The 24982-nt window shown below is 42.5% G+C and overlaps 1 protein-coding gene across 6 annotated transcripts in view; it reads left to right on the top strand.

Annotated features, from left to right (window-relative positions):
- Positions 1–24982, top strand: part of LOC146060654 (uncharacterized) — a 483494-nt gene that overhangs the window by 153487 nt on the left and 305025 nt on the right. For all 6 annotated transcript variants that reach the window (XM_083174095.1, XM_083174093.1, XM_083174092.1 and 3 more), the window contains 7 exons: positions 368–544; positions 1201–1410; positions 2626–2761; positions 3377–3520; positions 6401–6546; positions 20567–20759; positions 24341–24516. In XM_083174095.1, coding sequence (XP_083030221.1) covers positions 368–544; positions 1201–1410; positions 2626–2761; positions 3377–3520; positions 6401–6546; positions 20567–20759; positions 24341–24516 — 1182 coding nt within the window. The remainder of the gene's footprint in view (positions 1–367; positions 545–1200; positions 1411–2625; positions 2762–3376; positions 3521–6400; positions 6547–20566; positions 20760–24340; positions 24517–24982) is intronic.

Below are 24982 nucleotides of genomic sequence, written 5' to 3'. Positions count from 1 at the left end.
TGTTGCCTAGGGAGCAAGGCAGAAAAGGTAAATTTGTATCTGGAACAAACCATGTTGCAATGTAAGGGGTGAAAATACATTTATGTCTTGATGCATACTTGCTGCTGTTGCATGTAGCCCACAATTAAGGGGCGACACCTTCCACATTTAAATCTCTGCACAATTTATATCTGCCCCACCTGCAGCAAAACAGGGTGAACAGTTACTTGCTTTCTTTTTCTTTACTCCCAAGTCAGAAGCAGCCCATTTGTGTCTTATGATAAAACAGTTGTTTGTCTTAATATATTATGGATTAAAGTTCCATCAAGCAGTTATGACTTCATGCCAGGAATATTCATATAAACTTGTGCCCTTTATTTTATTCCAGGGAATTGCCAGTTCAGTGTCTGGGAGTCATTACACCAAAGGAGATACAGGCAGGAGTTTAGCAACCGGAAAAGGAAGCAGGAGGCTTAGCAAGCAGTCTGACCGGGGCCTTCCATTGGCAAAAAAAGCAGGCAGGGGGAGCACAGTGTCCTTGTATGAGTCTCTGAAACATATAGAGGTAAATAAGAATTAGTTCATAAAAATGTTGCATTTTCTATTACTTAAGATTGAATTTTTATTCTGATCTTCAAACTTCTCTTTAAAGCTGAACCACTGTTCTGCTGTTGTGGCTGTCTGTCTGCTCAATGACCCTAACAGTACACAGTACAGTAACAGCAGTGGCGTAACTATAAATTTTGCTCCCCCCCCCCCAATACAGGGAAATTAAATGAAAGGGTTAACTTTGCAGGTATGCAGAATAACTGATGTACTGTATGTATATCACAGGCAGGTATATCAGTAGATAATACAGGCAGTGGCTGCCACACCATAGTTACGCCACTGAGTAACAGTACACAGTACAGGGCAGTTGCAGCTTCGGTTTTCTTATTTCATGACTATATGGCAATTACTGAGTTTTTTAAATATTTTTTATATGAAACATTTTAAACAATTTAAAATATGCAGAGAGTTAAGGTGCCCATACACGGTACAATATTTCTGTGTGTTTTGAACTAGATTAAATCACCTTGCATGCAAATTGCATGTGATTTGCATTTGATATGATCTGAAGCTAGTTCAAAAAGCCAATATCTCCCCTTGTGTACGGGGCTTAATGCACTATATACTGCTGTTTATCATAATCACTGTTTACATTGTGTTATATGCCAATAGGAGTTTGGAAAAGTTCTGCTCCTGAGAAACACTGACTCTGTGTTCGAGGAACTGGAACATCACCAGATGGTGCTAACTAGTATACAACCCTATGCAGAGGCTGGATCCTTCCTTGATGAAGTGACAAAATGGCAGAAGAAGTTGCAAGTTATTGAGACAACAGTGCAGCTGTGGCTGTCTGTGCAAAGCAAGTGGACTCAGATGGAAGAGGTTTGTTATTCATTATCTCTGGTAATGCCATGTCTATCAACATCCTTTCTTCTTATCCAATGATGGTATAAGATTGTAATTTGATAAGCAACTTAAAATATATGATTACCAATAAAGGTTGTGTAATTTCACTGGATCATGGGCCTAATTCGGACTGTTCATTTTTCTAATGAACAAAGCCATGTTGCAGTGCAGGTGGGGTAAATGTCACATGTACAGAGAGAGATAGATTTGGCCAATCTGACTCTGCATTATACACAGTATGCCACACTGTAGCACGCCTTATACACAGTATACCACACATTAGTTTTGACAATAAAAACAATAGTCCTGCTTCTACATCAGTCTTAAGCAGAGGGTGCATTATAATTGAACTATTACAAAAATACATTGAACAATAATATATATATTTTTTAATTGTAATATCTTTATTCTAATATCCCCCCCTCCTCCCCCAATGCCTAAGTTTGATCTAGCAGCACTGTTTTGTGTGTCATTTGTGATAGAGAATCCCCACCACAACAGACCCAGCACCCAGGGCCATAACTAGGTGTGTGCCAATGGTGTCTTGCCCAAAGCACATATGCACTGTGGACGCACCATATGCCAGCACCACCTGCACTGCCACCCACCACCAATCTCCTGCCGTCGCCGCTCCCAGCCACTGCTACTCAACTCCGGGGGACAAAGATTTCAAATGTGGTCTGGCAGCCGCAGTTAGCAATTAGCTACCAGACCACGAGCTCTGATTGGCTTACAAGCCTGCGCCATATTTAAAATATCAACCCAGCACCTCTGCACGCTCTGCTCTTCTCTCCTCCCCATCTGGACTGGTATGACATTGTATTTACTGTATATATTTGAATGTAATACCAATTGACTTACCCTAAAATTACCCTGAGTAATGGCCAATAAGGGGAAATATAAAGAGTGATTTTTAAAGAGTTTCAGACATTTTATTATAGATCTAAAATGTTTTATACATTTGTAAGTTCTTTCCCTACCTAACAGTATTCTGCAGCATTAGATCTTACAATACCTGCTCCTAAAATACGTGAAATGCTTTATACTCTTTTTATCTATATACTCTTCATCTTCATTTGTTTATTCAGAATGTCTGTGTGGTTCATAATAGCTCAATGTAAGGCTATATTGTTTTCTGTAATGGATATTCAAGATAAAAAAAAAAAGGTGTTATGTATTTATTTCCTACAGGTCTTTTCAACATTGGCATTTCGTGTAGCAATGCCCAGAGAAGCCATTTTGTTTGCTGATGTGCATCATCATTTTTGCCGGCTTATGAAATCAGTGGAAGAGAATCCAAACATCTTGCAGAATTGCATGCGAAGAGGTTAGTGGACATGACATGCCTACATTGGCAGCTCCAGCGATGCGGCTGCAGCACAGTCCAGAATTCAAGTAGGGGAGCCATTCCCACTGCCAGTGAGTCAGTTTGGAATGGCAGTTGGTGGCAGTTGCTGTGCCTCCACTATTTGAATGTTGAACCATGCTGAAGCCCCTTCTACGGACCTACCACTGCATGCCTACAGTATCACAGTGGTTTAGCTTCATGAATTTGGGTAGGTAGTGCACCTGCTATCTTCTATTTCATGCCAATTAAGGGGCTTATTTAGAGTTGGGCATATTTTTGCTCTGAATATAAACAGCATTCTCACTGAGATTGTATCCACTGTGTAAGGTGAATGTCAGACATATATATATCTATATAGTTATGCCTCATGCTGGGTACACACTGGCCAATATATCATGGTATTTTCGGTGGGTGTACCAACGATATATCTGGCAACAAAGTTGGCCCTGCAGAACAGCCAATGGGCTATATATCTGCTGTCTTCAAACCACTCGTACACTTGCTACAAAGGAACAAAAAATAGGTATATGAGGGACTGTCATTGAAAATATTATACGTGTCCTTTAACAGAGCATAACTGTTTATCTCCTCCAGGACTGCAGTCTCTGCTAGATATGTTAAACTACAAACTTGAGCGCTGCCAACATGCCATCCTTCTTCACCTGGAGCGTAAAAGGCAAGCTTTTCCAAGGCTTTACTTCTTGTCCTCAGAAGATACGCTCAATGTGGTATGCTATGGTAAGTAATTGTATAACTGTAGCATTTCTGGTTTTGAAGTTATTGTTAATAGTAACTTACAGGTGGTACCGAACTCTGGACCCTTATGATTCTGCTACTTGTGAAGAGAGGGGTGTAATTGCCATTTTTTAATAAATAACTCGTTAACCCATAGTACTGGGAACCTATGGGTTTACATGCATTGGATGCAATTTTACTGCATGAGGAAAATACATTGGCTCTTATTCAGATCTGATTGCTGTACAAATTTGTGCTCAAAATGGGCAAAACCATGTGCACTGCAGGTGGGGCAGATGTAACATGTATAGAGAGAGTTAGATTTGGGGGAGTTATTTTATTACTAACCAGGGTAAATACTGACTGCATTATTTTTACACTGCAATTCAGATTTCAGTTTCAACACACCTCACCCAAATTTAACTCTCTCTGCACATGTTACATCTGCCCCACCTGCAGTGCACATGATTTTGCCCATTTTGAGAACAAATTTGTACTGCAATCAGATCTGAATAAGGGCCATTGTAATTGAATAGCCTTGTGTGTAAACGTCTGAGGCTACCAACCTGATAGCAAGGTAAGCTTTGGAGGCTAATTCAATCTGGCGCTAAGTATGCACCGGGTACAGCATGGGCCTTGTGATCTCGCCTTCACTTCCCCTTTGCCACTGCCTGATGGTTGCAGCAGCATGCAGGATGTGTCTCTGCTACTGAGACATCTCCTGCATGTCTTTGCATTATACTGTATGAAACAATAATAATGGTAATGAAAAAATGGACATTTTTTGTAGAACAGTCAAGATGTTTCAGCACATTGCTATTCACTATATTTTGCCTACCCACTGAAGAACACTTTCATGTGTGCGCTGCCTTCACATACCAACCCACTAGATGCTTTTAAATTTTAACTGACATTAAAACCAATCTGTCTGTGATCCAATATCCCTGGTTTATTGTTCCGAACAGCATGATATTCATCAAACTGCACATATTTTATTCCTTCTGTGCACTCTCCCAGCATTTAATTCACTCTTGTTCTGAAACCTGGCCATAAATAAAGCATCAGAGGCATTTTAGGTCACTCTGGAGTTACATATGTTAATTTGTAATTCAGGATGTTCCCCTCTTCAGCATTTGTTGCAGATTCCCGCTAGCTTTTTCTGTTGGATTCCAACATCAAGCCCTGCATATTCACAAACAACAGCTGATGGTATCAGCAGGGCAACAGAATGCTTCAGCTTGTTCACAGTGGTGATCTGTCAGTTACAATACTCTATCTTTCAATCTAATATTATTATCAACAATGGGATTCTGTCCGTTATACTGTTCCAGATTTCTAACATTATTAGTAATGATAAGATATCTCCCAGTATCCTATCATTGGATTGAGGCTCAAATAAGCAGTGCTGTTCTTTCATAACTATAAAGCGAACTGAATGTTTACATTGTTAATTGGGTATTGTTTATTACCATATGGCAAGCTTAGGCAACCTGTTGCTCCTCAGTCATTAATGAACTACAGCTCCCAGCCAGCAAAATATAACATCATAATACAAGTTGAAAATTAACAAGCAATTTGTAGTCGCACAATGTCTACAGACAGTCACTGCTCAGCTTTATAGGAAACCTACATAAAAAGGATGATGTTCCTTTAGAACAGGTGGGCAAACTTGTCTTTGTGTCAGCAGCAACATATTGTATTCTGTTGCTTCTTTTTTTAACTGTAGTATGTGTAGACAAGGGATAGCCAACTACAGTTCTCTAGAGCAGGGGTTCTCAAACTAGGTCCTCAGGACCCCACACAGTTCACGTTTTCCAGGTCACCCGGCAGGTGCATTCATTACTCATTGACACATTTTAAAAGATCCACAGGTGGAGCTAATTATTTAACTTGTGATTCTGTGAGGAGACCTGAAAAACATGCACTGTGTGAGGTCCTGAGGACTGAGTTTGTTTTCCAGATCTCTGCACAGAATCACAAGTGATGTAATTAGCTCCACCTGTGGATCTTTTAAAATGTCAGTGACTAATGAATACACCTGTGCACCAGCTAGGTGGTCTGAAAAATGTGAACTGTAGGTAGATCTCAAGAACTGGCGTTAGCTTCCCTTGGTGTAGACCGTCTTAGCTTTTTTTTTAGTTTATGTAGCAAATCCATCTTTTTTTGGCCTGGGGATAACATTGTGCCCACTTCCTCCCACACCTTATGTTCATTTGTAATGCACAGACCTTGAATTGTAAAACACTGAGATGTATGCTTATGCAATAAGAAGTATAAACATTGTTAAAATTGACAATGCTGTCGACAAATAAGTTAAAGTTGTTATTAGAATACACCATCAGTGCAGTTCTGATTATGATGACACCATAGCTAAATAGAATCATATAAGAGGTAATTTAGGCCTGAAAGTCCATTTTATTGTGATTGTTTTTAGACCATGATCACTTTCAATAAATTAATTTTGGGGTTAATACAGTATTTATTTATTACCAGTTATTTATATAGCGCACACATATTCCACAGTGCTGTACAGAGAATATTTGAACATTCACATCAGTCCCTGCTTTAGTGGAGCTTACAATCTATATTCCATACCACATGTACATGCATTAGTTATAAGGTTAACTTTGTTGGAAGACAACCTACCAGTATATTTTTGGATTGAGGGTGAAAAGTGGAGTACCCAAAGGAAAGCCACGCAAGCATGGGGAGAATATACAAACTCCACACAGTTAGGGCCATGGTGGGAATTGAACCCATGATCTCAGTGCTGTGAGGCAGTAATGCTAACCATTACACCATGCGTGCTGCCCGTAGTATGAGGTACATGTATTTTCTCTTTTAAAGCATGAATTATACTATATTTTTCTCTACCTGTAACAGGTTATGATCTGAATGTTTTGAGTGGATATATAACGAAGATATTTCATCATGTGCACAGTCTCATTTCTCAAACCAGTTCTGAACAAGGCTGCCACAAAATTTTAGGAGTGAGAAGCTTTTTAGGAGAGGAGTTGCAGCTAACCAAGGTGAGCTAAAAAATCCTTTCAGATTTTTACACAACATATTGGTTGTGTACCTTCGATATGTCTGTGATCGTCTGGCACCATGGTGGGTCCACCGACATGTCGTCATGGGTGTATCCAGCTTTACTTTCATGACTGAATAGGAAAGAAGTCATGTAATTATTTACATGATATATTGTTTTAACTGTGCCTTCTAAACTTTTTTTCAAATTAACATAATTTGTAAATATTCAATATAGAAGAATGGAGTTGTGCTTAAAACAATGGATAACAATTTATTTAAAATACATTTCTAGAACTTAAATAATGTGAGACTAACTTCCAAATATAAATATAATATTAAAAATAGTAATACAAACTAAAAATCGAAATAGTATAAGTTACCGGTCACCAAATAATGCAGTCATGCACAAATGATTTCACTAATTCACTGCCTAATGGGGGAAGGGGAGAGGGTGTAATTACTGTAGGTGGCATAGAGAAAGTAGTTCCCCTACCCTCTGCATGACCGCTTTACGCCCTGGTTAAATGGATAAGAACTTGGCAGCATAGAAAACTGAGACAATTGAGTGCAACCTATGGAGGGAAATGTTACCATTGAAGTAATCCAGAGAACTTTACTTAAACCAATGCTCTTTAATATCTTTGTTGGTGACAGAACAAATGGTATTGAAGGGAAGCCAGGGCCGGCCTTAGGCATAGGCACACTAGGCAACTGCCTAGGGCATTTGGAATTCCTAGGGGCATCAGCAGCTTCTGCTGATTAAAATGATATGCAGCATGCCTATATTCTGTGTGAGTGAGACTGTATCTGCATATGAAATAGTGTATTCATGGAAATCACTGTAACATAGCATTCCGTATGCAGGTACAGCCACAGTCGCACACAAAATATAGGCATGCCGCATATCATTTTAATAATCGGAAGCTCCTTGTGTGTGCTGGTCATAACAATGCAAATAAGACGAATTTTCAGCAAAAAAGGCACCCAACGTTAGCAGAAGAGCCAGGAGCTGCATGGCCTATTGAGACAAGATGTATGAGGAAACATCTGAATCCAAGCAGAGGCAGAGGTCACAGTATTAGCGGCTGTGCGAGTGCGGTCTGCGGGAGGGTTGGTTGTGCAATAGTGTTCGGCATATGTGTAAGGGGCATTATGTGTGTCATGTATAAATGCATTAATAATGTGCAACATATGTGTAACAAGCATTATGTGTGTCATGTGTATAAGAGCATTAATAATGTGCGACATGTGTAATGGGCATTTTGTGTGTCATGTGTATAAGGGCATTAATAATGTGAAACATATGTGTAAGGGGCATTATGTGTGTCATGTGTATGAAGGGCATTAATAAAGGTTGGCATAATGTGTAAGGGGCATTACGGTTATAAGGACATAAAAGGGATTTTTGTAAGAACTTACCGTTCGAATCCCTTTCTCTGATATGGTCCTGGTGACACAGCTCAACACTGGGATGTAGGAGGGTCCGAAGGAGCCAGGCACCTATCCTAAAGTTTTAGAGGGTAGGCTCCTCCCCTACTGCATCCCTGGACTCTTCAGTTCATCTTTCAAAGCCACTGGAATACATTAACTCAGTACAAACGCCTGCACATATTATATGCACACTTTATAACAGAAAACTGTTAACTTTTAACCATTTTAACATGAACATCATGAAACTTCTGGCATACTTACTGAGCGTAAGGGAGGGATCGCTGTGTCACCAGGACCATATCAGAGAAAGGGATTCGAACGGTAAGTTCTTACAAAAATCCCTTTTTCTCTTTCAATGGTCCTGGTGACACAGCTCAACACTGGGACGTTCCAGAGCCGGTCCTTTGGGAGGGTACGCTCAGGTCTGCAGCTCTCAGCACTGCTCGCCCGAATGATGCGTCCTCCGACGCGAACTCATGGAATCTATAGAATTTGGCAAATGTGTGAACAGATGACCAAGTGGCAGCTCTGCAAACCTGCTCAGCTGTGGCCCCATGTCGAACCGCCCAAGAGGTGGCAACTGACCTGGTGGTATGCGCATTTATTTTGGCCGGTACTGGTCTACCCACTTTGGTGTATGCAAAGGCTATCACTGACCGCAACCACCTAGCAATAGTCTGCTTAGATGCAGGCCAACCAATCTTGTGTACGTCATACAATACCAACAATGTGTCAGTCTTCCTGACACTCTTCACTCTGTCCACATATATGCGTAAGGCACGCACAACATCCAAAGTTCTCAACTTGTCCCTTTTCTTAGAACCCTCTGGGGGTTGAAACACAGGTAGAACTATCTCCTGATTTAAATGGAAGGTAGATACCACCTTCGGTAAAAACTGAGGCACTGTTCTTAAAACAGCCCTGTCATCATGAAAAATTAAGAAGGGAGATTTACATGACAAAGCTCCCAATTCTGAAACTCTTTTAGCAGATGCTACTGCTAACAAAAACACTAGCTTCCACGTGAGAAACTTAAAGTCAGCCGACCTTAAAGGTTCAAAAGGTGCCTTTTGAAGGCATTCCAAAACCAGAGATAGATCCCAAGGTGCTACTGGTTGCTTGTATGGAGGTTTCAACCTGGATACTCCTTGTAAAAAAGTTTGAATTTCCGGCAAAATGGCTATCTTTTTCTGGAAATAGATGGACAAGGCCGAAATCTGCACCTTCAGTGACTGAAGGCTTAGGCCCGATGAAAAACCATCTTGTAAGAATTCCATCATTCTTGATAGCTTAAAATGAGATGTATGAGCCTTTCTTCTCTCACACCATCGAATGTAAGTCTTCCAGACTCTATAATAATTTGCCGAAGATACAGCTTTTCTGGCTTTTATCATAGTCTGTACTACTGCCTCAGAAAACCCTTTTCTTTTCAAAATGGTGGTTTCAATAGCCAGGCCGTCAAAATCAATCGATCTGAATCCAGGTGATTGAATGGGCCTTGTCTTAGAAGGTCTGGTCTCAGAGGTAGACGCCATGAGTCCACAGACAACCTCTGAAGCCTCGAGTACCAGGATCTCCTTGGCCAATCCGGGGCCACTAAGATCACTGGAACCTTCTGCCCCTGTATTTTCTTCAGAAGTCTCGGTAACATTGGTACTGGTGGGAATGCATAAAGGAGATCTCCCTGCCAGTGAATAGTCATGGCATCCACTGCCTCCGCTAGTGGATCCCTTGTTCTGGCATAGAACCTGGGCACTTGACGGTTGATCCTGGATGCCATCAGGTCCACATCCGGAGTTCCCCACATCGAAGTGATTTGGTGAAACACCTGAGGGTGTAAGCTCCATTCCCCTTCCTTGAGCTCCTCCCTGCTCAGGAAGTCGGCTTCTATATTCTCTATTCCTGGGATGAATATAGCCGATACAGCTGGAACATTCTGTTCCGCCCATAGGAAGATTCTGGACACCTCCCACATGGCCAATTTGCTGCGTGTACCTCCCTGGTGATTCAGATACGCCACAGCTGTGGCATTGTCGGTCTGAATCCTCAAAGGGAGGTTCTGTAACCTGTCTCCCGCCAAGGAAATGACTTTCCAGACAGCTCTCAGCTCCAAGATGTTGATTGGTAACGCTGATTCCTCTGCCGTCCACAGGCCCTGAAGCCTGAGATCCAGGACTATTGCCCCCCAGCCCCTGAGACTGGCGTCGGTAGTTACTATCAACCAGTCCCAGGTCTGTAATGACCGACCCCACTGAAGGGAATCTACTTCTGTCCACCATTTCAAGGATTCTCGGGTGTCCGAAGACAGCACTATCATCTCGGATTTCATGGTCAAAGTGTCTCCTGACCAAGCTGACAAAATGTTCCATTGGAACCTCCGAGAGTGGAACCTGGCAAATTGAAGCGTCTCGAATGACGCCACCATCTTCCCCAGGAGCTTGAGGCACCTCCATACTGAAATGCTCTGAGCCCTGAGAATCTCCTGGACTAGGGTGACCAGATCCCTGGCCTTTACCTCCGGGAGGAATATCCGATGAAGATGGGTGTCCAGTATGACTCCCAAGAATTGGAGCCTTTGTGACGGTACCAACTGAGATTTTTGCAAATTTAAAATCCAGCCGTGAGCCTGCAAAAAACTGATGGCCTCTGCCAAGTGACTCTGCAGCATGGCTGCTGACTCTGCTTTGAACAGGAGATCGTCCAAATAGGGTATTACTGTGATTCCCCTGAGCCTCAGCACCGCCGCCATTACTGACATTATCTTTGTGAATACCCTTGGCGCGGTTGCTAGCCCAAAGGGTAACGCCCGGAATTGTAAATGCAGGTCTCCTATGGCAAACCTCAACAAGGTTTGATGCTCCGGGTGTATAGGAACGTGCAAATATGCGTCCTGGACATCCATGGACGCCAAAAAATTCTCCCTGGTCCAGACTCAGGAGTACTGACCGTAGAGACTCCATTTTGAAATGGTCTACCCATAAATGAACATTTAGAGACTTCAAATTTAGTATTGGTCTGAAAGACCCGTCTGGTTTGGGCACCAGGAACAGCGTGGAGTAAAAGCCTTTCTTCCACTCTGTCTTGGGGACTAGTGTCACCACCCCTTTTTCCAAAAGGGAGTGCGCTGCTCTCACAAGAGCTGTACGCAGCCGTGCCTCCTTTGGTAAGGATGTGGGAATGAACCTCTTCGGAGGTGGCCCTCTGAAAGGGATTTTGTAACCCTGTGTTATGATGTCTAGCACCCAGGCATCCTGGTCTAGAGAAGCCCAAGCGTCCCTGAAGAGTGTGAGACGCCCGCCCACTTTTGTCACTGTCGGGCAAAGCCCCTGACAGTCATGCAGAGGGTTTATCCTCTCCTTTATTGGCAGGCTTCTTGTGAAAAGAGCCAAATTTTGACTTTTGTGTCTTGCCTCTAGAGGGCTGAAACCTTCCCCTGAAAGACTGTCCTCGAAAGGACGCACCACCTCTAGGGGAGGGCCGAAAGGACGGCTTAAAAGCAGAAAATCTGGACGTCTGCTTTGCTGAGGAGGCCGGCAGGAATGTACTTTTGCCGCCTGTGGCCTGTTTTATAATCTCCTCTAATTCGGTACCAAAGAGTACCTTTCCTTTGAAGGCTAATGTTTCCAGAGCCTTCTTGGACTCATTGTCTGCTTCCCAGGCTTTAAGCCAAAGCACTCTCCTGGCATTAATGGAGACTGTGGACACTCTGGTCGCCATTTTAATAGCTTCCTCCTCTGCTTCAACTGCATATTCTGCTGCTGCCTTAATCTTTTCTGCAAGCAGTAATGCACCCGGGTCAGCCTGCAGCATGGTGCATAATTCACCAGCCCACTCTATCATGGCCTTAGAAACCCAGGCTGAAGCAATAAGGGGTCGTAAGGTAAACCCCACCCCTTCAAAGATAGCCTTGAGGTTTCCCTCCAGCTTTTTATCCACAGAATCTTTAAAAGCTGCACCGCCCTGTACTGGTAATACAGTAGCCTTGGACAAACGTGCCACTGAAGCGTCCACAACTGGGACCCTTTCCCAGAGCTCCGCATGAGACTCTGGCATGGGGTACAGATTTAGGAATCGTTTTGGCATCTGAAGCCTCTTATCAGGAGTTTTCCAAGCCCCTTCTAACAATTCCTGTAACCCCTCATCTGAAGGAAAAGTAACAGCCTCCTTCCGCTGTCGCTTAAAAACACCTTTAACAGGAGTCTTATCCTCCACAGTCAGCTTTAAAGCCTGCTTCACAGCTACAATGAGATCCTCTATACCAGCAGCAGAGTTCTCTTCCAAATCATCACCCTGATCCCAGGGGATGTCAGTATACTCTCCTTCCTCTTCATCTACCACAGTAGTTAAAGCATAAGACCTTCTAGGGGTCCCTGCCACATTTTCATCCATTTTGTCCAGCATTTCACTGAACCTGTTAATCCCTTTTGCAGTATCCTGCATCACCTGGATAAGTGCAGGATCTGCCTGGGTAAGAGGCAAGGAGCCAGACGACTGCTGAGATGATGGCATAGGTCTCTGTGATTCTACCAGCCCATCACTCTGCCTGTCCAAAAGCTGCACCAAAGCGTTTACTGACCTGCCTAGGGCCCTGGCCCACGCAGGTTCCATATGCTCTGCCCTATGGGGATCACTGCCCATGGGTCTCACATCAGCGCAAGTAATACATAAGCCCCCCTTGGCCATCTGCTCAGGGACAAACTTTTGTGTGCAAACATTGCACGCGCTCAGTGCATTAAGGGCTCCCTCCCCCAAAACCACAGCCTGATGCTCAGACATGATGCAAGTGATAAATGTATATCTATCAGTATACACAGTGCAAACAATGTACAAGCGTTTATACAGAGGCAATGCACCCAATCACTTATCTGTCTGTTGGTTTCAACTGCGGGGAAGCGATGCCCAGGAAATCCAAGTCACTCTGTCAGGATCAGTAAGCCAGCTCAGCTCCGCTGCAAGCGTTCTGAAAGGCGCCAAAGTCAGAGTGAAGGAAGAGACCACAGGTCCCTGCTGCTGCGGGGTCCGTGACCTTTTGGCGCCAACCACCCCCAGCAAGCCGCTCCTTAGGTAGGATTTCCTAGTTCCAGTGTCTCCCCCTCAAATGGGGATCACTTGGAACATGCCTGTCACAACGCTGCTGTCCTCTCATCTAGGAGCTCAGCGTGTAAGCTCCGCATAAAATGGCCGCCGCCATCACGGAGCGCCTGTCCCCCATGATCCCCACCTAAACGTGGAGCCGGTTTCAGGGTACTCCGGAGCCCAGGCAGCCTTTTAGAAAAGGCTATAAGCGCTGCACAGGGGGACCAGACAGTGTCTCCCTTGTGCACAGTGAGCTGACAGGACGCGCTTCTGTCAGCTCCTGCTGCGCAAGCAGTGTGAGGATTCACTATGAGAATCCTCACACTGTGCCTACCTAGCTAGGGTAAAAGTTAATAAAATAATAAAAATCCCCTAACTACTCTAATTCTTCGGCTGCTCCTGCAGCCCTTTAGAATAGCACCCACTCCAGTGGGCACCTAACACGAACTGAAGAGTCCAGGGATGCAGTAGGGGAGGAGCCTACCCTCTAAAACTTTAGGATAGGTGCCTGGCTCCTTCGGACCCTCCTACATCCCAGTGTTGAGCTGTGTCACCAGGACCATTGAAAGAGAAAATAATGTGTGTCATGTGTAAGGGGCATTACTGTGTGGTATTATCAGGGGTGCCGAGAGAAAGGGGTAGGGGGTACAAATTACCCAGGCCAAAGCCTGATGGGAGGGCCCAGTGGGGGCCCTGGGCCCCCTCCCCTTAAGTGACAGCAGCAGCTGCAGCTCTTCTCCTCTGCCCAGCACACACTGCTTTGTGCTGGGTTGCAGTGTGGCCATGGAGGTGGTTAAAATACAATATTTTCTCAGGATTTTTTTCTAAGGGTATAATTTGATGAGTAATGTATATAAGGTAAAGTGGTACTACTGTGTGATGTAACGTGAATAAGGGACACTCTCACATGATATAATGTGAATAAAGTTGCACTACTGTGTGGCATAATTTGAATTTGGGGTAAAATTGTGTGGCCATGCCCCTTCCCAGCAAGAACGCACCCCTATTTGGGCTGCGCACCAAATGTGTGCACTGTTTCTATTTAAAATATTGCAGGTAGGAGCACCAAAATGATGACTGCTATGATGAGGGTTGATGGTGCTGGGAAAGGGGAGCAGTGTCAGAGGCGGAACTAGTGGCGGTGCTAGGGGGCACCAGCCAAAATCTTGCCTAGGGCATCATTTAGGCTAGGGCCGGCTCTGAGGGAAGCATGCCTTTTTACAGAGGACACAAAGATATGCAACATGGTAGACACATCTGGAGGTGTAAAGCAATTCATTGCGGATCTAGCTAGACTTGGGGAACGGCCAAGAACCTGTTAACTACAGTTTAATACTAAAAAGCTAAATCAAGCACTTGGGTCTCAAAAACCCAGGGGCGGGCTGGGCCGGGGGGCAAGGTGCCATCTGCCCCCCAGGCCGCTCTGGCATGTGTGCAGCGGGCCGCGGCCGCCATACCGTTTTTTTTTTTTTTTTTGTGCACTGCCGGCGGCCATGTTCCTGTAGTCTATTAATAGATCTCTGCGGCCACAGGAACATGGCCGCCGGCCTCCACGACTACGTGGAGGAGGGCCCGGCCGCCTGTTCCCTCTATTCATCCGTCGTTAGTGGCAGACGCTGGGTGGACGTCATGACGATGACGCCTCCCACCCACGCGTCTGCAGATGAAGGACGGCAGGCCGCAGGTTAGATTCAGGACAGGCCGCACTGCAGAATTAAGCAGAGGTGGAATTTCTGGAGAAGGAGCCAGGAGAAAATACAGTAAGTGTAAACTCACACAAAAAAAAAAAAAACGATGTTTCTGTATAATAATAATAATAATATTAATGCAATGACACCACAGGCTGCTCCCCCTGTATAATAATTTGTGTCATGGCATTACTATTATTATATTATACAGGAGGAGCAGCCTGTGGTGTCATGGCATTATTTTTATATTATACAGGTGGAGCAGCCTGTGGTGTCATAATTATTATGGTACAGGGGGAGCAGCCTGTGGTGTCATGGCATTATGCCATGACACCACAGGCTGCTCCCTCTGTATACTAATAATGCCATGACACCACAGGCTGCTCCCCCTGTATAATATAAAAGTAATGCCATGACACCACAGGCTGCTCCCTCTGTATAATAATAATGCAATGACGCCACAGGCTGCTCCCCCTGTATAATAATTTTTGTCATGGCATTACTATTATTATATTATACAGCAGGAGCAGCCTGTGGTGTCATTGAAATATTATTATACAGTGGGAGCAGCCTGTGGTGTCATTGCAATATTATTATACAGAGGGAGCAGCCTGTGTTGTCATGGCATTACTATTATTATATTATACAGCAGGAGCAGCCTGTGGTGTCATAATTATTATTGTACGGGGAGCAGCCTGTGGTGTCATGGCATTATGCCATGACACCACAGGCTGCTCCCTCTGTATGATAATAATGCCATGTCACCACAGGCTGCTACCCCTGTATAATAATAATGCCATGTATAATATAAAAGTAATGCCATGACGCCACAGGCTGCTCCCCCTGTTTAATAATTTGTGTCATGGCATTACTATTATTTTATTATACAGGGGGAGTAGCCTCTGGTGTCATAATTATTATTGTACAGGGGGAGCAGCCTGTGGTGTCATGGCATTATGCCATGACACCACAGCCCCCCCCCCTGTATAACAATAATGCCATGACACCACAGGCTGCTCTCCCTATATAATATAAAAGTAATGTCATAACACCACAGGCTGCTCCCTCTGTATAATAATAATGCCATGACACCACAGGCTGCTCCCCCTGTATAATATAATAATAGTAATGTCATGACACAAATTATTATACAGGGGGAGCAGCCTGTGGCGTCATGGCATTATTATTATACAGAGGGAGCAGCCTATGGTGTCATGGCATTACTTTTATTATACAGGGAGAGCGGCCTGTAATGTCATGGCATGATTATTATACAGGGGGAACAGCCTGTGGTGTCCTGTCTTTTACGCAAGGGTGCATCCTGTGGTGCCATGTTCTTTATTTATGCAGGAGAACAGCCTGTGGTGTCCTGTTATTTATTTATGCAAGAGAGCAGCCTGTGGTGTCAAGATCGTTATTTATGCAGGAGAGCAGCCAGTGGTGTCCTTTTCTATTTGTTATGCAGGTGAGCAGCCTGTGGCAGGGGCGGAGTTGCCGGGAAGCCAGGCAAATTTTCAGTGTGCTGTGTCCCGCATAAGCAACGCTATTCCTGTCGGCAACTGGTGGGGGCATATGTATAGGCAGCACTACTGCTGTCATGACTGGTGTTGGTGTGGGCGTTACGTATAAGCAGCACTACTACTATCAGAAACTGGTGCGGGTGTTATGTATAGGCAACGCTACTATTGTCGGCAACTGGTATGGGTGTTACGTATAAGCAGCGCTACTATTGTTGGCAACTGGTGTGGGTGTTACGTATAAGCAGCGCTACTATTGTTGGCAACTGGTGTGGGTGTTACGTATAAGCAGCGCTACTATTGTTGGCAACTGGTGCGGGTGTTACGTATAAGCAGCGCTACTCCTTTTGGCAACTGGTTTGGGCGTTATGTATAAGCAGCGCTACTACTGTCAGTAACTGGTGTGGGCATTATGTATAAGTTGTGATACTACTACTGTCGGCAACTGATGTGGACTTTGTGTACAGTATAAGTTGTGCTGCTACTGTCGGTAACTGTGTGCATTATATATATATATATATATGCAGCGCTACTACTGTCATTAACTCTGGGCATTATGTAGGCATATGCAGGTGTACTTGGGGCATTGCATGGCGCATAATGTGTGTCGTAATATCATATGGGCATTATGGTGTGCGACATTTTGTGTAAGGGGCATTACGCTGTGTGGTATAATACTTAATGGGCATTACTGTGTGTGGTATAATGTGTTATTGGCATAACAATGTTATTAGTACTTTTATATGGCCACGCCTCTTCCCCATGAAGTATTGCTCCTACATTTTGACGCGCGCCTTCGGCGCGCACTCTCCTGTTTTTACACAGGGTACCAAAATGGCTAGTTACACCACTGGTTCTGGCATAACTAGCCAGGGGGAAAATCCTGTGGGGACCTGATATTATACAGGGGAGCAGCCTGTGGTGTCCTATTATTGTTTTTTTTTTTTTTTTTAGTGATTCATATACGAAAAACCTCCATTTAACAATGCGCTGTTACTTATGGGCCGGTGCTCTGGACTTGCCCCCCAGGCTAAAAGTTGCCAGCCAGCCCCTGCAAAAACCCAAAGGCTGTAAGTGGAATAGACTCCCGTGTGGTAAAGGCTAAGACAGTAGAGAAATTAAGCAAGCTTGGGATAGGCATATTCATATACTTACAAAGAACAACGGATAAAAAAAAAAGTCGAGAAATACCAAAAAGAGGCAAACTATGGGCTTCTTATCTGCCATCAAATTCTATGTTTCTATTTTTATGCAATTGGTTGCACACAGCAAATCAGATTGTTACAAATTAACAGAGAATGTGAGAAAATAATTTTAAAGTATTTATGTTTCTGTTACCATTTATTTATATTATTCATTTCCTTTATGAAATGTTAAACTCAATGGACCTGTGTAGTTGGTAACTAAATAGGTTTTACTTATATCTGGTTCCAAACAGTCACAGCTATGTTTAAGAAAGCTCTTAATTTTGCAATTGCTGAAAAAGTTCATGCCACTTTTATTATTATTATTATTATTTACAAGTTTGTTTCCATAATGATCTCCTCAGTGTGTATAATATGTTGCTGTTTTATACATTAATAATAATAACAATAATAAAAGACATCATTGTTTTTTACATTCCAAAAACTTCCACTTTTAATGTTGTTAGAAGAATTATCAAGCTTGGAGGACTGTTCATACTATAGTATACTATGCTATACTATTAGCAGCAGGCAGCAGCTACTACCTCATTGTAGAAGGGGAGCTTTCACCGTCTGCGATGCTGTCCCCCCCACCACCACTGCTGCTTTCCTGCTCCTCCCCAGTGCGGTCCCGATGCCTGTACAATCGGTGCAAGCGCAATATCAGCCTCAGTTGCACATACCCCAGGTTCTATGGGCTGCTTCAGCTCCCAATGGGACTGCCTCAGGTGAGTGGCAGGTATGACTTCCAATAGGAAGCCACTGCCAGTCACAGTGAAGCTAGAGCAGTCTCATAGATTGCATCTGGCTTCACTACAGTGACACATTTTACCTTGGGGGGCTGAAGTCCTGCAGCCTATAGATAAGAACTGCCACTGTATACTATACTGATATTTTTATTGGAATGTGTAAAAGCTCACTAAAATGTATACTATCTTTGCATCCTTTTAAAATGTTAGAGTCTCAATCTATTGTATAGTAAAAAAAAAGATATAGTAAGCAATTTCTTGCTTAAATGACTGTTACAAAATAAGCGGTGTGATTGCTGTAGAATATCTGCTTCCTTCCACCATGCACGTATAATGATGTGTCACCTGTCACCTGGTAGGTCATTTGAACTGAAATTGCAAAGGTACCTTCGGGGAATATAATATCCTGCTTACACATCTATCATTTTATTTTAGTTCCCCATAAAGAGATCATGTATTATAGAATTATAATTATTATTTCACTTTACCGCGCAGTGAAAGAAAGACTCAAGTGTATAGAGCATGTACTGTAATAGTTACTTATTGCACATACATGCATTTATATTGATGATAAGCTGAGATGGACAACTAATTTGAATTTTATTATTAAGCAGAACTATTCTATTTCCCAAATCCTATAAATTACAATCATGACCTTATTAGGCATTTACTAATACCTAATGAAGCTATTTACTACATTTATTCTTAGCAGTTTGTAAAGGTGCCCACACACGCACCGTTCCCGGCGTGCGTTGTGGGCTTAACTAGCACACATAGCATCGCATCGTATGCCTTGTGCGATGCTATGCTAGAAAAAGCTAGTACAAAAAGTATGTGCAGCACATACTTTTTGTACTGTACGATGAGGTGCCGCGGGAGCGCGCACCCCATCGTACAGCATCGCACCGCCGGGATCGGTGCGTGTGTGGGCACCGACTTTCAGCACAGTTTAATAGGTATTCAATGTGTGCCAATATTTCCGACAGTTGGATCTATCAGCACACATCTATTCAATGCAGCCATTTCTGACCCCATCAAAATATGTCAGATTCCACTTTCAAGTCAGATATACATGGTCGAAAACGAAGCCTGGTTTGTCAAATCTGCTGTTTTCGACCAAATATACAGTACATGGATGTTGACAATCCACGTGTATACAGACTGTCTGAACGCTACCAACAGTCAGAACATTGAATACTGATGGTCAAAATGCTGTCAGATTGACCGTGATCGGAATCAAACATTGAATTCCCCGCTAAAATGTAAAGTTTAATGTAACAAGTTCAAAAATGTGTTGGTTACATTTCTGTTAAGGAAATACAATAGGGAGGAATTCAATCTGGGGTTACTACTGTCGGAACATCCCGACAGTCAGAATCCCAGGCCGTTTTCTATCTTCTTGACTGTAACGCAATAGTAGTAATTCCATGTTCTGACTGTCAAATGCCGGAAAAGTCCAAGGTTTGTCTTTTCCGATAAAACGGGTCTGACTTTTTTTTAGTCACATTTGTTTTGTTGGAAACTGCCTTCGATGCTGTCAGAAAAACACAGTAGGAAAAAGCATTACACTTAAAACCTTTCTTTATATGTTGATATGTTATTATTGACATAATTTACATGGTGTTGTATAAAGGTCATGGAGCTGTCACTATGACCGGGTGTGGATCATTAGGTCACCAGCATGTTGGTCGACAGTCATTAGGTCGACATGCATTTAGGTCGACATGCCGGAAGATCGACATGGGTTAGGTCGACAGTCAAAATGTCGACATGGTTTTTTTTTACTTTTTTGTCCTGAATGTCGAAACAGTCGACATGAACACTGCAACATAGCACCACCTCCCCTCACATGGCTCACTGTGCTCGTCATGCTTCACACACGGTGCCTCGCTACGCTCGGCACACTATCTTATTCTCCCACCATGCCCTAGTGCATGGGTCCTCAAACTGCGGCCCTCCAGATGTTGTGAAACTACAAATCCCAGCATGCCTTGCCACAGTTTTAACAGTCCCTTATAGCAAAACTGTGGCAAGGGATGCTGGGATTTGTAGTTTCACAACATCTGGAGGGCCGCAGTTTGAGGACCCATGCCCTAGTGGATGGTAGGGCATGAAATACCAGTCGGCACATGTCGGCTCAAAAAAAAAAAAAAACAATGCCGATCTTTTGACTGTTGACCTAACCCATGTCAACCTAGACTCATTTAGACCTTCCTGCATGTCAACCTAGACTCACGCCGACCTAAATGCATGTCGACCTAATGGTGTTGACCTAATGACTGTTGACCAACATGCTGGTGACCCAATGACCGTATTCCCTATGAGCAGCTGGTTGAAATGCATAGAAAAGCTAGTGACTTAATTTCTATTGCAGCCTCTTGAATGTAGCGGACCTGTAGAGATATGGCTGCCACAGCTTGTAAGCAGTATAAACACATCTCTTCAAAATCAAGTGTCAACAGCAGTGGAGCAAGCCAACAGGAAGAGAGTGATACACAGTGCCGGGGCACGCCGAGTGGTGATAGACACACCTGTTGCTAAGGAGGAAACTGCAGCAAGCAGCAGAAGTAAGCATAATACAATCTGGCGCCCAAAGGAATTGTGGCGCTTCACAAGAAAACGATGATGAGGTTTTACTATTTTCATATAACTTCCATAGTAAAGTCAGAGCAGTGTCTATATATGTGTAAGTGTGTATTGTATCATATATATTCATATATTTTATACACACACACGCACACACAAAATACAGTATGATATACGATGTGCACCCTAGGGTGCCACCCTGCGCTCAATGTCACTCAACCTTACTGTTATGTGTGCTATGTGTTTAAATGGTACTTCATATATCACATGCACAGTATTGATGAATAAATAAAGAATTTATTTGTCACAAAGTTAAAACATATTCTGGGACATTTATCATTGCATGTAGGTACAATACACAATAAAAATGAATTTAAAATAAAATAAAAAATAAAAAATAAAAAATAAAAATTGGATGAATAAAATATATATCAATAAGAATATGCAATATATATTATATATAAAATAGCTGCGGAAAAAACAGGTGGATAAAAAGTTTTTTTGGTAATAAGTTATCCTAGTACCGGTACACTTGCCACAGTGGGGAAGGTGGGGGTGGGGATGACGTACATAGACTCACATAGACTAACACAGTCTTTGTGGTACCAGTAGATGATTGCCACAAACTGTGGCTCCTGTATAACGTAGTATGTAATTCTGCTTCCAAATGGGCAGTTCAGGTTTCTTTACCTTTAGGCTGGGGTGAGTGTCTGCCGGCAGACTCTCGCTGGTGCTGTCGCTGTGTGGACGGCGCTGGGCGAGTGCAGGAATTCACATCAACTAGTTTCGCCCGGAGGTGGGCTTCTTCAGGATAGTTGTGAATCCTGGCTGGCTCTCCCCTTTGCCTTTTTATACTGGTAGTTTACAGTATGTGTGTGTGTGTGTGTGTATATGTATATATATATATATATATATATATATATAATCTTCACACGGTGAACAGCACACCATAACAATCGTAAAGTCCGGTGCCCTCCTAGGTACTCCAAGCAAGGAGTCCAACACACTTCCAAACAATGGCGGCACTCGGTCAATAATGAGGTCTGTCTACCTGTTCTGCTGCAGCATATTACTGCACAAAATAAAGGAATAGCAGTTTATATCTACACTATTCATACTATTATATTAGATACATTCATTGCCCTTGATGAAGTCCTGAAGGACGAAACGCGTAGGGCTGCAAAGTATTTCTGTATGTGGCACACTGTGAAAAATGGAAATGCGTAACTGAAGATAAACTACATGCTGTAGAACTGAATAAATGTTATTTGTTTTTATCTATTTGATATCCTTTTTGTTTTACTAGCCACCTGATAAGTGGGCATTGGTGATAAAACTGTAGCGCACCTCTATCTTGTTTCTGTATATATATATATATATATATATATATATATACCGTATTTATCGGCGTATAACACGCACAGGCGTATAACACGCATCTTCATTTTAAGAGGGAAATTTCAGGAAAAAAATAAGGGTAGCTCAGAACTTTTTTTTTTATTAATATTATTACCACTTATAAGGTAAATAATGTAAAAGGACAGTAAAAGCAACTGTTTTAACAAAAGAAACTTGGATATTTTGTTTTTACAAAAGTTTACTCAGAAATCACTATCTGGGAAACCAAGAAACTCTTCATCTTCACTGCTATCTTCAAAATCGCAATGAACACTGCTGCTTTCACTGCTACTATCTTCATAAATCAGCTCATCTTCTTCACCATCCAAAGCATTACTTATGCCACATTTCTTAAAAGATTTGATAACAATATCTTCTTTAACTGCGTCCCACGAAGTCTTTATCCACTGACAAACTTTTGAAATGCCAGGTCTTTTCATTCGCCCAGAATTCGTCATTTCATGTTGGTTTTCATCACACATGTATTTATTCCATTCTTCACGCATTACGGCTTTGAAGGGCTTGTTAATGCTAACATCCAATGGCTGCAATTGTGATGTAAGTCCTCCTGGAATGACAGCTATTTCTGTTTTGCATTTTTGAAATTCTCTCTTTGTTGGTTCTGTAAGATGAGACCTGAATGAGTCCAGTACTAACAAGGATGGCTTCTTTAACAAAGCACCTGGGCGCTTCTCCCACACATTTCTAATCCAAAGCTTCATGCCTCCCTCATCCATCCAACCTTTGGGATGAACATGCACCTGTATGCCACTTGGAATTTTCTCTTTAGGCAAAGTTTTCCTTTTAAAAATGACCAATGGTGGCAGCTTGTTTCCATCTGCAGTGACAGCAAGGACCACGGTATAATGATTTTTTTTCATGCCCTGAAGTTTTAATTGTTACTGTCTTTGCACCTCTTGCTTCCACAGTTTTGTTTGAAGGAACATCGAAGGTGAGTGGTACTTCATCCATGTTGCCTATTTGACCAATTTCAAAAATTTTTCTTTTCCTTTGTTTGATAATAAACTTATGAAAATTTATTATCTTCTCTTCATAATCATCCGGCATACGCTGGGCAATTATGGTTCTTGTTCGCATCCGAAGCTCATGCCTCTTCATGAATCTTTGGCACCATGATGCTGTTCCTTTGAAATCATGTATTTGCAACTCTTTGCTGATTTTCACTGCTTGAATAATGATCATTTTTGTTGATAAAGCAATACCAGCTTTTCTATGATTTACTACAAATTCCTTCACCTGTTCTTCTAATTTTGGCCATTTAACAATACCGCTGCGAAAATTGCATTTTGTTTTTGATAATGTCTTGAGTTTTTCTTCTATTTTTCGCCACTCTCGTATTGTGCATTCAGTTGGTGGCTCTCCAAAATGCCTTGCTGCAGCCCTATTTCCGTGTTGTTTGGCATATTCCACAACCTTCAACTTGAAAGCAGCTGTATATGCTCCACGCTTTTGTTTTAAATCCATTAGGGATACCAGTAGTCACACTGCAGTGGTATACTTTTTACCTAAGTTTAAATTTAAAAAAAGAGTAAGGTACCGTAGTATCAGGGGGGGGGTAAATTTACATTCTGTACAACGCCAATCATAAGCACATACAGTAAACTTCTACCTGACAGGTACAAGTTCTCCTACCTCAGCCAGCGGTGCAGAGCGTTGCCGTGGTTACGCTCCGACGGCCGCGAGAATTAGACGTGAGGAAGGCGCGGCTTGCCGTTGCCTACTGATTGCCTCACAGGCTCACACTCCACACGCTGCTATTGATCCACGCTGCTATCGGCGGTGTATACGGTAAAACATGGCTTCTTAACATTATATCGGCGTATAACACGCATACATCATTTGCCCCCTATTTTCAGGGGAGAAAAAGTGCGTGTTATACGCCGATAAATACGATATATATATATATATATATATATATATATATGAAATTTGGGGATCCGGCACTCCCTGCTTGTTTGCAGTAGCTTGCAACGGTGCCCCCACAGCTCATGGAAGAAAGCGGGATACAGGACGTAAGGTGTGGCACTCGATGTCTGTATAAATGAAGAGTCGACAATACTACTGATATATATATATATATATATATGCATTTGCCCTGTTATGATCTGTTGCACCAAATTCACAGTTACTTTGTTATTTTCAGATATGAGCGCATCCTTGAAAGAAGAAAGTTCATCCATTGCTTTTGGGCATGGTGAGAACCAAGAGTCCAATCACTGGGTCCTTAGCACACTGAGCGACGTGGCATACCTATCCACTCAGATTAAGTTCTGCAGAGATTGTAGAAGAAATGAGAAAACCACCAATAAAACTATACAGGTATGATATATTGTAACTCCTGACTTATTTACTAATATACCTACAGTATCTAAATTTTAGTAGGCATTTGAAACTAGAATTTTAAATCAGATAAATGTCTTCCTTTCTTCTGCATTCATTTTAAATGTAACGGGTGGCATTTATTTTAGAAAGTTGAACATAATCAGAACTACCTATATGATTGATATTTGTTATCAAAGTTAAAATATGCAGTGGTACAATGAACCTCAGCACTGAAAAATAAATCTACAAATTTCTGCATAAAAGTTAAATCTGTTAATAATCATATCTGAAAAATGTGGTGGATACGTTCCGCTCTAGCACTTTTTAGTTCACGTCACGCTAAATAACATTTTAGGTAAGATAAATTGTTTCAGATCTTGTTTTAGGTAAAGAGTGTGTATTAAAATGCAATTCACTCCATAATCCATTTTCCTAATGCTTTTCTGTAAGGAAAAATATTCAT

The sequence above is a fragment of the Crinia signifera genome, chromosome 2 (assembly GCF_055691185.1).
Source record: "Crinia signifera chromosome 2, ASM5569118v1, whole genome shotgun sequence".
NCBI classification, from domain to species: Eukaryota; Metazoa; Chordata; class Amphibia; order Anura; family Myobatrachidae; genus Crinia; species Crinia signifera.
The sequence above is the reverse complement of the archived record's forward strand: the minus strand, read 5'-3'. Positions and strand labels throughout refer to the sequence as shown.